This window comes from Trachypithecus francoisi, unplaced genomic scaffold, assembly GCF_009764315.1.
Source record: "Trachypithecus francoisi isolate TF-2019V2 unplaced genomic scaffold, Tfra_2.0 Lachesis_group17, whole genome shotgun sequence".
In the NCBI taxonomy this organism is placed as follows: domain Eukaryota; kingdom Metazoa; phylum Chordata; class Mammalia; order Primates; family Cercopithecidae; genus Trachypithecus; species Trachypithecus francoisi.
In genome coordinates, this window is record NW_022681462.1 from 77672923 (window position 1) to 77685849 (window position 12927).

The window sequence follows — 12927 nt, forward strand, 5'->3', positions numbered from 1 at the left end:
TCCAGGAGTTCTGGGCTGTAGTGCGCTATCCCTATCAGATGTCTGCACTAAGTTCGGCATCAATATGGTGACCTCCTAGGAGCTGGGGACCACGAGGTTGCCTAAGGAGGGGTGAACCCGCCCAGGTCGGAAATGGAGCAGGTAAAAACTCCCGTGCTGATCAGAAAAATGTCCAGCCTCATCACCTTTAAAAAAAAAAATATGGCCGGGTGTGGTGGCTCACGCCTATAACCCCAGCACTTTGGGAGGCTAAGGCGGGCGAACCACGAGGTGAGGAGTTCAAGAACAGCCTGGCCAACATGGTGAAATCCCGTCTCTACTTAAAATACAACAATTAGCTGGGTGTGGTGACAGGTTCCTGTAATCCCAGCTACTTGGGGGGCTGAGGCAGGAGAATTGCTTGAATCCGGGAGGCGAGGTTGCAGTGAGCCGAGATTGCACCACTGCGCTCTAGCCTGGGGGACAAGAGGCAGACTTCGTCTCAAAAAAAAAAATAAATAAATAAATAAATAAAATAGAAAGGAAAAGAAAGAAAAATAAACATAAACCTACATTGAAATATCTTCTTTATTTAACTATAAGTTTGACAAAGACCCAGGTATTTCATAGCACCATGTTTTTGAGAGTGTAATGAAACAGCATATGTATCATTGTTTAAAATATAAATTGATTTAATCCCTATGGATGGATATGGACAATATCTCTCATATTCTGATCCAGGTTTCAACTCTTGCTGATAAATTCAGTTTTATGTGAAATACTGCATAGACAAAGAAAATCACTGCAACATTATTAGTAAGTGCTGAAGATTGGAAAAAATTAAACAGTGGATGGGTTAAAAATATCATGTATCCTTAAATACTATGATATCATTTTAAAATAATGCAGCAACAGATACACTGACATGGAATAATTTCCAACATATATTGCTAAATACTTTTAAAATAATATGAAGAACAGTGTATGTATTTTGTTACACCCATTTCTATTTAACAAAATTAAGTGGAAGAAAACAATCTGCTTGTTCATGCATGCAATAGCTCTGAAAACAACTGTTAACAACTGTTTTGGGGAAACCGAATGACTACAGAGCCAGGATGAGACAAAAATTTATTTTCTGTATACAACTCTTTGTAGCTTTTGATTTTGTACAATGTACCTGTTAGTTATAATACATAAAAATTTAAGTAATTAAACATTTTATTTAAAATTAAATATTTTTATGCCTTGACTCTAGAACTAAATAGACCCGGTTTCATAATTTATTGCCACTCCATAGTATCTATGTGGAACAAGGCAAATTATTTAACATTCTTAAACTCCATTTTCTTTAAGAGGATTATGTTATGATATGCAGTTGTGACCTTTAAATAAGATAATGTACATAAAGTCCCTTACACAGTATTCTGCACACAGCACATAATAACAATAGAGATTCTTTTACCTTTTCCTTCTCCTGAAATTATACCCAAATTGAATTACTCAAATTTTTTTTGACATCTAATTTAAGATAGACCATGATTAAGAAATACAAACCATTTATCCAAGAGAAGATTTCTTAAAATGATTAGCGGTTTACTTTAGCATGATCCATACACAGTGATATACGGTTTTTGTTTATATAGTTTTATAATACATGTTTTTAAATAAATTGAAGGTAGACCAGCCAAGCCTGTTAACACAGTATATATAACATTAAAAGAGAACATTTAGTAGTGTCTAGATCCTGACTAAACATGCTTGGCTCTAAAGTTTTATTTTTTAAAAAATTAGCCAGGCATCATTGTGCAAGCTTGTAGTAACAGTTTTAGCTACTCAGGAGGAAGGTGAGGTGGAAGGACCACTTGAGCCCAGAAGTTCAAGACTGTAGTAAGTTGTGATCATGCTACTGTACTCTAGCATGTGTGAGAGTGAGACTCTGTCAAAAAAAAAAAAAAGAAAAGAAAAGGCCGGGCGTAGTGGCTCACACCTGTAATCCCAACACTTTGGGAGGCCGAGGCGGACAGATCACGACGTCAAGAGATCCTGGCCAAAAGGGTGAAACCCCATCTCTACTAAAAATACAAAAATTAGCTGGGCGTGGTGGAGCGCGTCTATAGTCCCAGCTACTCAGGATGCTGAGGCAGAAGAATCGCTTGAACCAGGTAGGTGGAGATTTGAGTGAGCCAAGATCGCACCATTGCACTCCAGGCTGGGCGACAGAGCCAAACTCCATCTCAAAAAAAAAAAAAAAAAAAGTTCGGGGGAGGTTGGTAGAATTCAGTAGTAAAGCCATCTGATCCTGAGCTTTACTTTGCTGGGAGATGTTTTTAATAATTGATTTAATCTCATTACTTGTTATTGGTCTGCTCAGGTTTTCTGTTTCCCTATTTCAATCTTGATAGTTTATATGTTCAGGAATTTATCAGTTTCTGCTATGTTTTCCAATTGGCTGGCATATAGTAACTCATAATATTCTCTAATGATCTTTTTTATTTCTGTGGGATCAGTTGTAATATCTCATATTACATTTCTAATTTTTTATTACATTTCTAATTTTTTTATTTTTTTATTTTTTATTTTTGAGATGGAGTCTGGCTCTGCCACCCACACTGCAGTGCAGTGGTGCAATCTCAGCTCACTGCAACCTCCACCTCCTGGGTTCAAGTGATCCTCCTACCTCAGCCTCCCAAGGAGCTGGGATTACAGGTGCCTGCCATAATGCCCGCCTAATTTTTGTATTTTAGTAGAGATAGGGTTTCATCATGTTGGCCAGGCTGGTCTCCAACTCCTGACCTCAGGTGATCTACCCACCTTGGCCTCCCAAAGTACTAAACGCATGAGCTACTGCACCTGGCCTAATTTTTTTTTTTTTTTTATCTTCTCTCTTTGTTACTTAGTCTAATGGTTTATCAGTTTTATTTATCTTTCCAAAAAAATCAACATTCCGTTTCATTGACCATTCGTATGCTTTAGTCTCTATTTTGTTTAGTTCTGCTCTAATCTTTCTTATATCTTTCCTTTCGCTAATTTTCAGTTTGGTTTGTTCTTGCCTTCCTAGATCATAGAGGTGCATCAGGTGATTTATTTGAAGTCTTTTCACTTTTTTGATGTAGGCATTTACTGCTATAAGCTGCACTCTTACTACTGCTTTTGTTGTATCCTATAGGTTTTGGTATGTTATGTTTCTATTTTCATTTGCTTCAAATTTTTTTTATTTCCTTCTTAATTTCTTCACTGACCCATTGGTCATTCAGAAGCACGTTTAATTTCCAAGTATTGGTATAGTTTCCAAATATCCTCTTGTTATTAATGTCTAACTTTATTTCATTGTGGTCTGCCAGGATACTTAACATAATTTCGATCTTTTTAAATTTGCTGAGACTTGTTTTGTGGCCTAACACATGATCTGTCCTGGAGAATGTTTCATGAACTGATGAAAATAATGTATATTCTGTTGCTGTTAAATGAAATATTATTTAAATACCTGTTAGGTCCACTTGGTCTATAGTGCAGTTTAAATCCAGTATATGTCTTGGTTGATTTTCTGTCTAGATCATCTATCTGTTGCTGAGAGTGAGGTGTTGAAATCCCCAACTATTACTATATTGGGGTCTAAATATAGATATATTTGCTTTGTATATTTGGGAGCTCCAGTGTTTCGGGTGTGTGGGTGTGGGGGTGTGTGTGTGTATTGTTATATCCTCTTGCTGAATTGATCCCTTTATCACTATATATTAGTAATTGCCTTCTTTGTCGCTTTTTATGTTGTGGGTTTTTTTTCTTTTTTTAACTTGAAGTCTATTTCGTCTGATACTCTATACCTACTCCTGCTCATGTTTGGTTTCCATGTGCATAAAATTTCGTTCTCAATTCCTTCATTTTCAGTCTATGTGTATCTTTGTGGGTGAAGTGAGTTTCTTGTAGGCAGCATATAGTTGGGTCCTGCTTTGTCTTTTTTTAAAAATTCATTCAGCCAATCTACATTTTTTAATTGGGGAATTTAAATGCTTTACATTTAAGGTTATTAATAGGTGAAGACTTATCCCCACTACTTTTAAATTGATTTCCAGTTATTTTGTATATCCTTTGTACCTTTCTTCCTGTCTCATTGTTTATCTACGCAATTTGGTGATTTTTCTGTAGTGTTAATGTTTGAGTCCCTTCTCTTTTTCATCTACATATCTGTTCTATCAGTGTGTTTTATCTGCATGTTTTCATAATGCTTAGATATCATTTTTTTACTCCAGATGCAGAAGTAATTAATCATTTCTTTTACAGTCAGTCTAGTGATGATGAATTTCCTCATTTTCACTTGTCTGGGAAAGACTATTTCTCCTTTATTTCTAAAGAATAGCATTGCCAGTTATAGTATCCTTGGCTGGCAGTTTTTTCTTTCAGCACGTTGAATATATCATCCCATTCTCTCCTGGTCTGTAAAGTTTCTGCTAAGAAATCTGCCATTAGTCTGATGGGGATTCCCTTTTATGTGATTTGACACCTTTCTCTAGCTGTTTATAGAATTCTCTCTTGACTTTTGAGAGTCTGACCATAAAGTGCCTTGGAGAAGCCCTTTTCAGGTTCAACCTATTTGAAGATCATTGGGCTTCCTGTATCTGGATGTCCATTATCACTCCCAAGACTTGGAAAGTTTTCAGCTATTATTTCATTAAGTAGGTTTCAATGCCTTTTTTCACCTCTTCTTCTCCAACTCCCATAATGCAAAAATTGATCACTTAATGGTGTTCCACATGTTCTGTACACTTTCTTCATTCTTTATTTTGATCTGACTGGGTTACTTGAAAACACATGTTTTCAGGTTCAGAAATTCTTTCTTCTTCTTCATCTAGTTTATTGTTGAAGGTCTTGATTTTATTTTTATTTCATTTACTAAATTTTTCAGTTTTGAGATTTCTGATTCTTTTTATGGTATCTACCATTTTCCTGAATTTCTCATTCAGATCATGAATTGGTTCCTGATCGTGTTGAATCCTTTATCTGTGTTCTCTTGTATTTTGCTGAGTTTCCTTAAGATCTTTATTTTGAATTCCTTTTCAAGCATTTGATAGGTTTCCTTTACTTTGTGGTATATTAACTGGAGCATTTTTGTGTTCCTTGGAAGGTATCAAGTTTCCTTGCTTTTTCACATTTCCTGTGTCCCTACACTGGTATCTGTGCATACAATAGAACAGCCACTTTTTCCAATTTTATGATATAGCTTGTATACGGAAAAACTTTTTCCTGTAGATATGTTGTATAGTCTCAGTTGGGCAGGGTGCTTTGACTTTGGTTCCGTGCAAGAACAATAATATAGACTCCATATGATTTCTTCAGCTTTCATCAACATCAGTGGTGTCTACTGAGTGCCTCACTGGCCTAGGCTGCAGCTGTTTGTGGATGCTGTAGTGTGGCTTTACTGGAAGCAAGAATGCTGGGAAGGCAAATTTTTTTTGACCCTGGGGGGTGAACACATGCATGCACACAATGCTCTACCACTAGAAGGGACAGAATTGCTGGCAAGCCCCAGGTGCATGCCATTCCACTCTTAATCTTCTTCTTCTTCTCCCCACTCTTAGCACTCTTAAATTTGTAAAGATGGGAGGGCAGAAGGAAATGTTTTGGAATTTACTTCTCTTCATAAATCAATTGAAAGCTTATGGCATTATTTGTCTTCTCATACTAAAAGAGATAGGTAATACATGGTTTTCTTTCCTCTCCTGCTTGATTTCATAAATTTTTTAAAATTGGGGAGAAGAAAAATATACAGCTGCCATTGTCCTTCAAAAACCTCTGTAAGAAGACTTTTAATTATGGATTCAATCTCTATTAGACACATAACTGTGGCTTTTTCATTTTCTGTTGATGTCAGATTTTGTCAGTTGCATTTCTGTATTTTTTAAATCTCATATACACTTTTAAAGTCATTGGCATAATGTTATTCTTAATATCCTGTTGGTATATCTCATGTAGAATCAATCTTGCTACTGGTAATATGTGCCTTCTCTTTTATTTATCAGTCCTCTTAGGGATGTGGCAGTTTTTAAATACTTAGATCTTTGACACATCTTCAATCTGTGGGGTCTATGTTCCGTCCTCTAGAATCTTTGAGGATAGTAACTGCTTCCACCAACATAACATACGGTAGGAGTGATGTTGTTTGAATTCTAAGGCTAGGTCATAAAATACCTTGTAGCTTCTTGCTGGTTCTCAAGTGAGACTGTTCTCTAGGGAAAGCCAGCTGCCATGTAAGAAATCTGACTACCCTGAGATCACTATATGGAAAAGTGGCAAAGAGAAAGATAAAGCTATAAGTATAAAGGCAATTAAAACACAAACAGTTGACCAGGTGCGGTGGCTCACGCCTGTAATCCCAGCACTCTGGGAGGCTGAGGCGCGCAGATCACAAGGTCAGGAGATCGAGAGCATCCTGGTTAACACAGTGAAACCCCGTCTCTACTAAAAATACAAAAAAATTAGTCAGGCATCGTGGCAGGTACCTGTAGTCCCAGCTACTCAGGAGGCTGAGGCAGGAGAACGGCATGAACCTGGGAGGTGGAGCTTGCAGTGAACCGAGATAGCGCCACTGCACTCCAGACTGGGTGACAGAGCGAGACTCTGTCTCAAACGAAAAAAAAAACAAAAAAAAAAACAGTAAATCAACTACAAACACCTTACTAGTCTATCCTGTGAGGGCCTGCCCTTTGCCCTCACAAATCATAAACCATGTCAGTACACTAATAGAGGCATGGTTTAAGAGGGTACATAATTTAAATAAGTAAGAAGTGTTACCTAGGTAAACCACAGAAGTATAAATGTAATTAATGAGGCTGTCAGGAGGATACAGTGGGTACTTCATATACCCATGGGAATAACTGATTTGAATATATTTATAATCTTTCCCCTCCCTTATTTCACATTAAGTAGCAAGCTGAGAAAGGAGGCCATTTATTTTTAACATGCAATGCTGAAATATCCCTACTTCTCCAACACACAGTGAACATGCTGTATTCCTAGCCATTTAAAATAAACATTTCCAGGAACTTTACTATTATATTATACAAGCAAAATAAAAAGACTTTTAAAACATTTTAAAGTTATAGATTGGGAAGTTCAGAAAGTACTAGCACCTAGTATAATGAATGCTTGGAACCTAGGTATTCAATTAATATTTACTACATGCATATCAATCAATCAGTCAATGTCAAGTAGTTTATCAGCACAGACCAGTTTCTGGCCGAAATCACAAGTACTACCTGCAATAAAAAGTTACTAAACTATTAATTCATATTCTTCAATGTGGTGGTCCTCAGATACTATATATCCATTTCCTTGAGAACAGTTTATTTTCTCTTTCAGCGTAAGATTTTTTAAAAAGAGATTAAAATAAAGTTATCTGCCATAACAGATCCACTAAAGACAAAAGAACCTGAGATTGTTTCTAGCCCAATGAGGAAAAAAATGGAATTGCTTTAATGCTTACGTCAGTTTTACAGCAAAATGAATAAGCCACTTAAAATAATGTATGAATAACCTACCAAATCCAGGAACACTTTTGAGACTGGCTTTGAGGCAAATTTTCTCCAATCTGAGGTAGCTATATCTCATCAGACAATTCCACAGGAACATCCAGTCCATTCTTGTCCGATGGTTCATTATAATGACACTTCTTTCTCCAGGAACAAATGCATCGCCAGTTATAATCACTTTTACACCAAACATGGTCTCCAATAATGCCTAAGAAAATAATGCAGACATAGAGAAAAATATGATTTTCCATAGGTAAGTTTTATCATGCCCTATAAATAAATCTTAAGATTTCTAATATACAAAAGTTAGTATTTCCCATGATCCTTGCTTCTATAATAAAAAATTGGGTGGTGACGTTATCTAGAAGAATAAGAATATCAAGCACTATTTCTATTTTAAGTTTCTGTGATTTCCTAGTTTAAAAAATGCTAATTGTCCTTGAAATCAAGATACCTTATTAAGTAAAAAGAAAGTATAAAAGGTGTATATCAAGATTCTACTGTGTAATATTTTAAGGATATAGATATGTAACATTATTACCTTTTTTCTAGAAAGAATAGTCAAAGAATTAGCACTGAGTACAGGGGAAAAAAATCCCAGAAAGTTAAACTGTTCACTTTATAGCTTCCTGTACTATGATGTTTTAAAAACAAAAACATAGATCTTACTTATTTTGACACTATATAAAGAATAAATTAACTATACATCTACTAAAATACTACAAGCCTTAGTACCTGGAACATAGTAATGTTCAAATATTTGCTGAATTTGCTTAATTCACTTTTCTGATGGGCCAGGTATACAATACATATGAAATATTTAGAAAAACAATATATTACAGACTTACGAGTTCTTGAAAGTAAAATAACAGATTATAATAAAACCTGATTATTGATTTCAAACTCTTATTTGAATTCTCAAATTATTTACATGTAACAAATTTACTAGTTAATATTTGACTTATTAATAAAGAGAGAAATTTATCTAAAGGCAAATATACAGTACAGAATCAAAAGTTCTCTTGGCGAATATCATGATAATCTTAAACAAGGTACAGCCAATAGACAAACTGTGGTGTACTCATATAATGGAAAAATGATACAACAATGAAAGTAGATGAACTATGAGTACCTACAGCAACATGAAAGACACACAGAAGCATAATTTTGAGAGACAGCAAGACAAACAAAAATATATACAATAAATGTCAATATACAAGACTTTCTAAAAGATTAAGATATTTTAAAGATGATTATATAGATGCTAAAATTATAAAGAACAAGAAGAAAATAACTATCTTAAAAGTCAGATGAATAACTATTTCTACCAAAAGGAGGGTGTTTTGATTGGAAGTCTAGGTAGCTTGCTGGAGAGCTGACAATGCTGTATTTCTTGACCTAGTTGATAGTTACACTCAAAATTTTTCATTAAATTGTACATTTGTGTTTTAATAACTTTTTGGTATGTTTGCTACACTTCACACACAAAAAAAGCATTTTTAAAAAAATGAAATAGGAAACAGTAAGACTTTGAAAAACATAACAGGATCAATAAAACACAGGTTCAAAATAATACTAGCTAAAGAAATATACTAGAAAGTAAAAAGAAGTTAGAAAAGTTGTATGTCCAAATTGCTACAGAGTCAAGGTGTTAACATCTTGATACAAAACCATTTGGTCTAAGTAGCTACAGATATCCCATAGGTCCTCATTAAGTTACTTTCCCACAGTTGAGGTTCACTTTCAGCATGGGTATTTAATCCAGTACCTATTATGTCCTAGAAGGATGGCCTCCAAGAGGTCAATAAAAATGTATTCCTCTTAAGCTGTATATAAAGATATGTCAATGTGTACACATACTTTGTTAAGTAAAATGCTTGCAGTTTTCATCAGATTTTCAAAAGGGTCTATAACTGCTCAACTAATTATAACCCCTACTCTAAAAAGTCCCTTGAAAGTGAAATACCTACATGTAAGACGTCCTGGTAAAAAGGATCATGGCAGAGTCCTCCAGGCTTGGACCCACAGCAAAAAATGTCATTTTTTTTTCTTTTGAGATGGAGTCTTGCTCTGTCACCCAGGCTGCAGTGTAGTGGCGTGATCTTGGCTCACTGCAACCTCCGCCTCCTGGGTTCAAGCGATTCTCCTGTCTTAGCCTCCCGAGTAGCTGAGATTACAGGCGCCCGCCCACCACGCCCAGCTAATATTTTGTATTTTTAATAGTGACGGGATTTCACCATGTTGGCCAGGCTGGTCTTGAACTCCTGACCTCGTGACTCGCCCACCTCGGCCTCCCAAAGTGCTGGCATTACAGGCGTGAGCCACCGTGCCTGGCCAAGAGTTAAAAATCTTAAGCCTATAAATCCCAAACCTCATATCTAACCCTATATATGCAATCTCTAACATATGATACCTATGGACTCCAAACAATCCTTTGCTTTTCATTATGAAAAATAACAAAATTTAAAAATCCAAGACTGGGATGGGTGTGGTGGCTCACACATGTAATCCCAGCACTTTGGGAGGCTAAGGCAGGAAGATCGCTTGAGGCCCAGAGTTCAAAACTAGCCTAGGCAACATAGCAGGACTCCAGCTCTACAAAAAATTTTTAAAAGCTAGGCATTGTGGCACATGCCCAGAGCCTTAGCTACTCAGGAGGCTGAGGCAGAAGGATTGCTCAAGTCCAGGAATTTCAGGTTACAGTGAGATCTGACCGCACCACTGCACTCCAGCTGGGCAAGAGAATGTTGTCTCAAAAAAAAAAAAAAAAAACCACCACCAAGACCAGGTGTCCAGGAACATCTCATATAACATGACATTCTCTCCTTTGATATCCAGCATTCTATCAGAATATGCCTGAAAGTTATAAATAACCTTTTGGACAGCCAAGATCTCAAGTCCACATTAATCAGTTGTAATACCAGATGAGACATATCCAGTCAACCTTATTTACAGCTCCTGCAAAGGCAGAAAAACAAATATACTACACAGAAATAAAGTAATATCTATAAAGAACTCCAGAATTCAAATAATCCAGACTAAAAGACTGGGAAAAAAGACACTATTCTCATATTTCTCATGTTTATTTTATTTCTAGTATAGGAGAGAGATAATAGTGTCAACAGTAATAAATCTTACAAAATTTTATAATGCATTGTTTCTTATATTGAAGAGTAACAATTCTGATAATTTTTACCTAATTGGTCAAAGATTTCTCTGTGTATTATTTAATAGAAATATGGAAGCATTTTCCAAGAATCTTTTATATACCACTACTTACTATGTCCAAGTGTTCCATCATGTATAAAAACACAAAGATGAGAGTGGTTCCTCTCAAGATGACAGAGAAAGTTTTGCCATCATGCCTGCTGCTCTCACTCTCATTTATCATTCTGATGGATCTTTATTTAGTCTGAGGTAATAACAACTCATCTCCACATCTGCTTTTGCTTTTCAGGCTCAGCTTAAGTCTGGTTCCCCAAATCTCTAGCTACTTGAGGCTTTGCAATCCCAACTCATTCTTCAAGACACTGAGCACCCACTTTGTTAAGAGCAACAGTACAAACAAAAATCACATTCAGCAATCTATGTTTATTGAACACCTGTTTTATGCTAGGACTGGAATGGTATCAAAAGATCAGAAGGCTGTGGAAGAAACTTGTGCCCTAGGTAGACAGTTAGAAAATGACCTCTAAATTCCTAAGGCATGATTTATGGTGAAAGAACAGAACTCCAAGTAATTTTCATAATCCCAGGTAGTAATCAGACTGTTTGGTTAGAGTTAAAATTTTGAGAAGCAAAAACTGCTCTGAGCACATGCTGAGTTTGACCCTTACAATATTGATTATGTTGAACAGAACTGTCCAAAAATGAAAGGAACAAAGACATGCACTCCAAATTATAGAAACATTCAAACAAAGACTGAATGGTCACCCTGCAGATTGTTCTTGAAGCGATTCTTGCCCACAGAGTTAGGTTAGACAAAGTGACCTCTAAGTCTCATCTAATTCTAAGATTCTAAAACACTTCACTGCTATGCCTCTTTTAGCACAGAAAATGTGCTCCTTAAAAATAGTAAGACAAGAAAAATCTTGCCAACGAAATCATTTTAATCCACAAGAGAAACTTAACGAAAGAGAAGATCATTTTGTGACTATTTTTGTGAAGCAATAATTAGTTTAAGTGCATTTATCCTAATTTATTTTTAGCGGAAAATTATTTTTAACTGTTTGGGATTGCTTAAAATAAAGTACATCAATAAGGGATAAGAATAAATTTCAGATTAAATTCATTCTGAATTTAAAAATAATATATTTTATTATTGCTTAAAAACTCCTTTAGCTCCCTGTACAAGTATGAGATAAAAGGCGATTAAAGACACCCTTGATAGTTCTTCTCTGTTTCTTTCAACAGAGACATTCACTATCTCAAAACTAGGATATCAATTTTTCTGTAACCTAGCTTTAAGGAATTCAACATCTATACATTTCTTAACTAAAAAAACGTTCTCTGCCTGATATGCTGTAACTAGTAAACTAAACAGCTGAGTGACAGCAGTTTTCCAAATGTATACTAATTTTTTACTAGTACTGTGGTAGTTAAATCTTACCTATGTGTTAAACTGTCCAAACAGCTAATAAGACAAAAGTTAGGAATAGGTGAAATTATCTTTGAAAATCTCCTAGGATAGTGCATCTCAAAAGATTACACTATCAGTAAGTCCAGCTCGGCCAATCTTCTCCCAAAATTGTACTATATTGCTATTACCCTACCTGACCATCAGACAAAGTGATTGGTTTGTATATTGTTTAAAAATATCTATCTTTAAACATAAGAATCATACTCAGTAGAGAACCACTCATACTTCCCATTTCATCTCATATGAAACAGAAAAAATTCATTCTCTTCTCTGCCCACTCTTCCCTTACCTATCTTAGTGTATATAATTGAAACTGTACAAATACTGTGGGTGTATAATGTAATTCTGCAGTAATAGTAATGCTACTAATATTAATAACAGTAGAAATAGCTATTGCAGAATTTGTTTAGTAACTTGTCCTATGAATACCAGCATTTCTTCCAGAGTAAGTTTTAACTGTGTACATGGCTGCCCAGAAAAAAAAAGACATTTCCCAGATTCTACTACAGTTTTTAGCTGCTCTTACCAGTACAGTAAGCAAAAGTGATATGTGCAACTTGCTATGTACTAGACACGTGAGTCACTGATATAGAAAGGAAGCATTTGCTCTGGACTTCCTCCAGAGTGGGGCAAAGAAGTGGCAGTGACCCAGTCTTGACCAAATACAAGAAGACATTATACCAGGCTGGAGGCCAAGCTAGGTGGATTAATAGGATAGAAGACATCTGAACCCTTGATGACATCAGGACCCTTTGATGACATCAGAGACCATAGGTACCTTGC

The 12927-nt window shown here is 35.8% G+C and overlaps 1 protein-coding gene across 9 annotated transcripts in view; it reads right to left on the reverse strand.

Annotated features, from left to right (window-relative positions):
• The window catches only part of LCLAT1 (lysocardiolipin acyltransferase 1), a 216344-nt gene that overhangs the window by 114736 nt on the left and 88681 nt on the right, over positions 1-12927 (reverse strand). For all 9 annotated transcript variants that reach the window (XM_033176143.1, XM_033176142.1, XM_033176145.1 and 6 more), the window contains one exon: positions 7515-7713. In XM_033176143.1, the coding sequence (XP_033032034.1) occupies positions 7515-7713 (199 nt within the window). The remainder of the gene's footprint in view (positions 1-7514; positions 7714-12927) is intronic.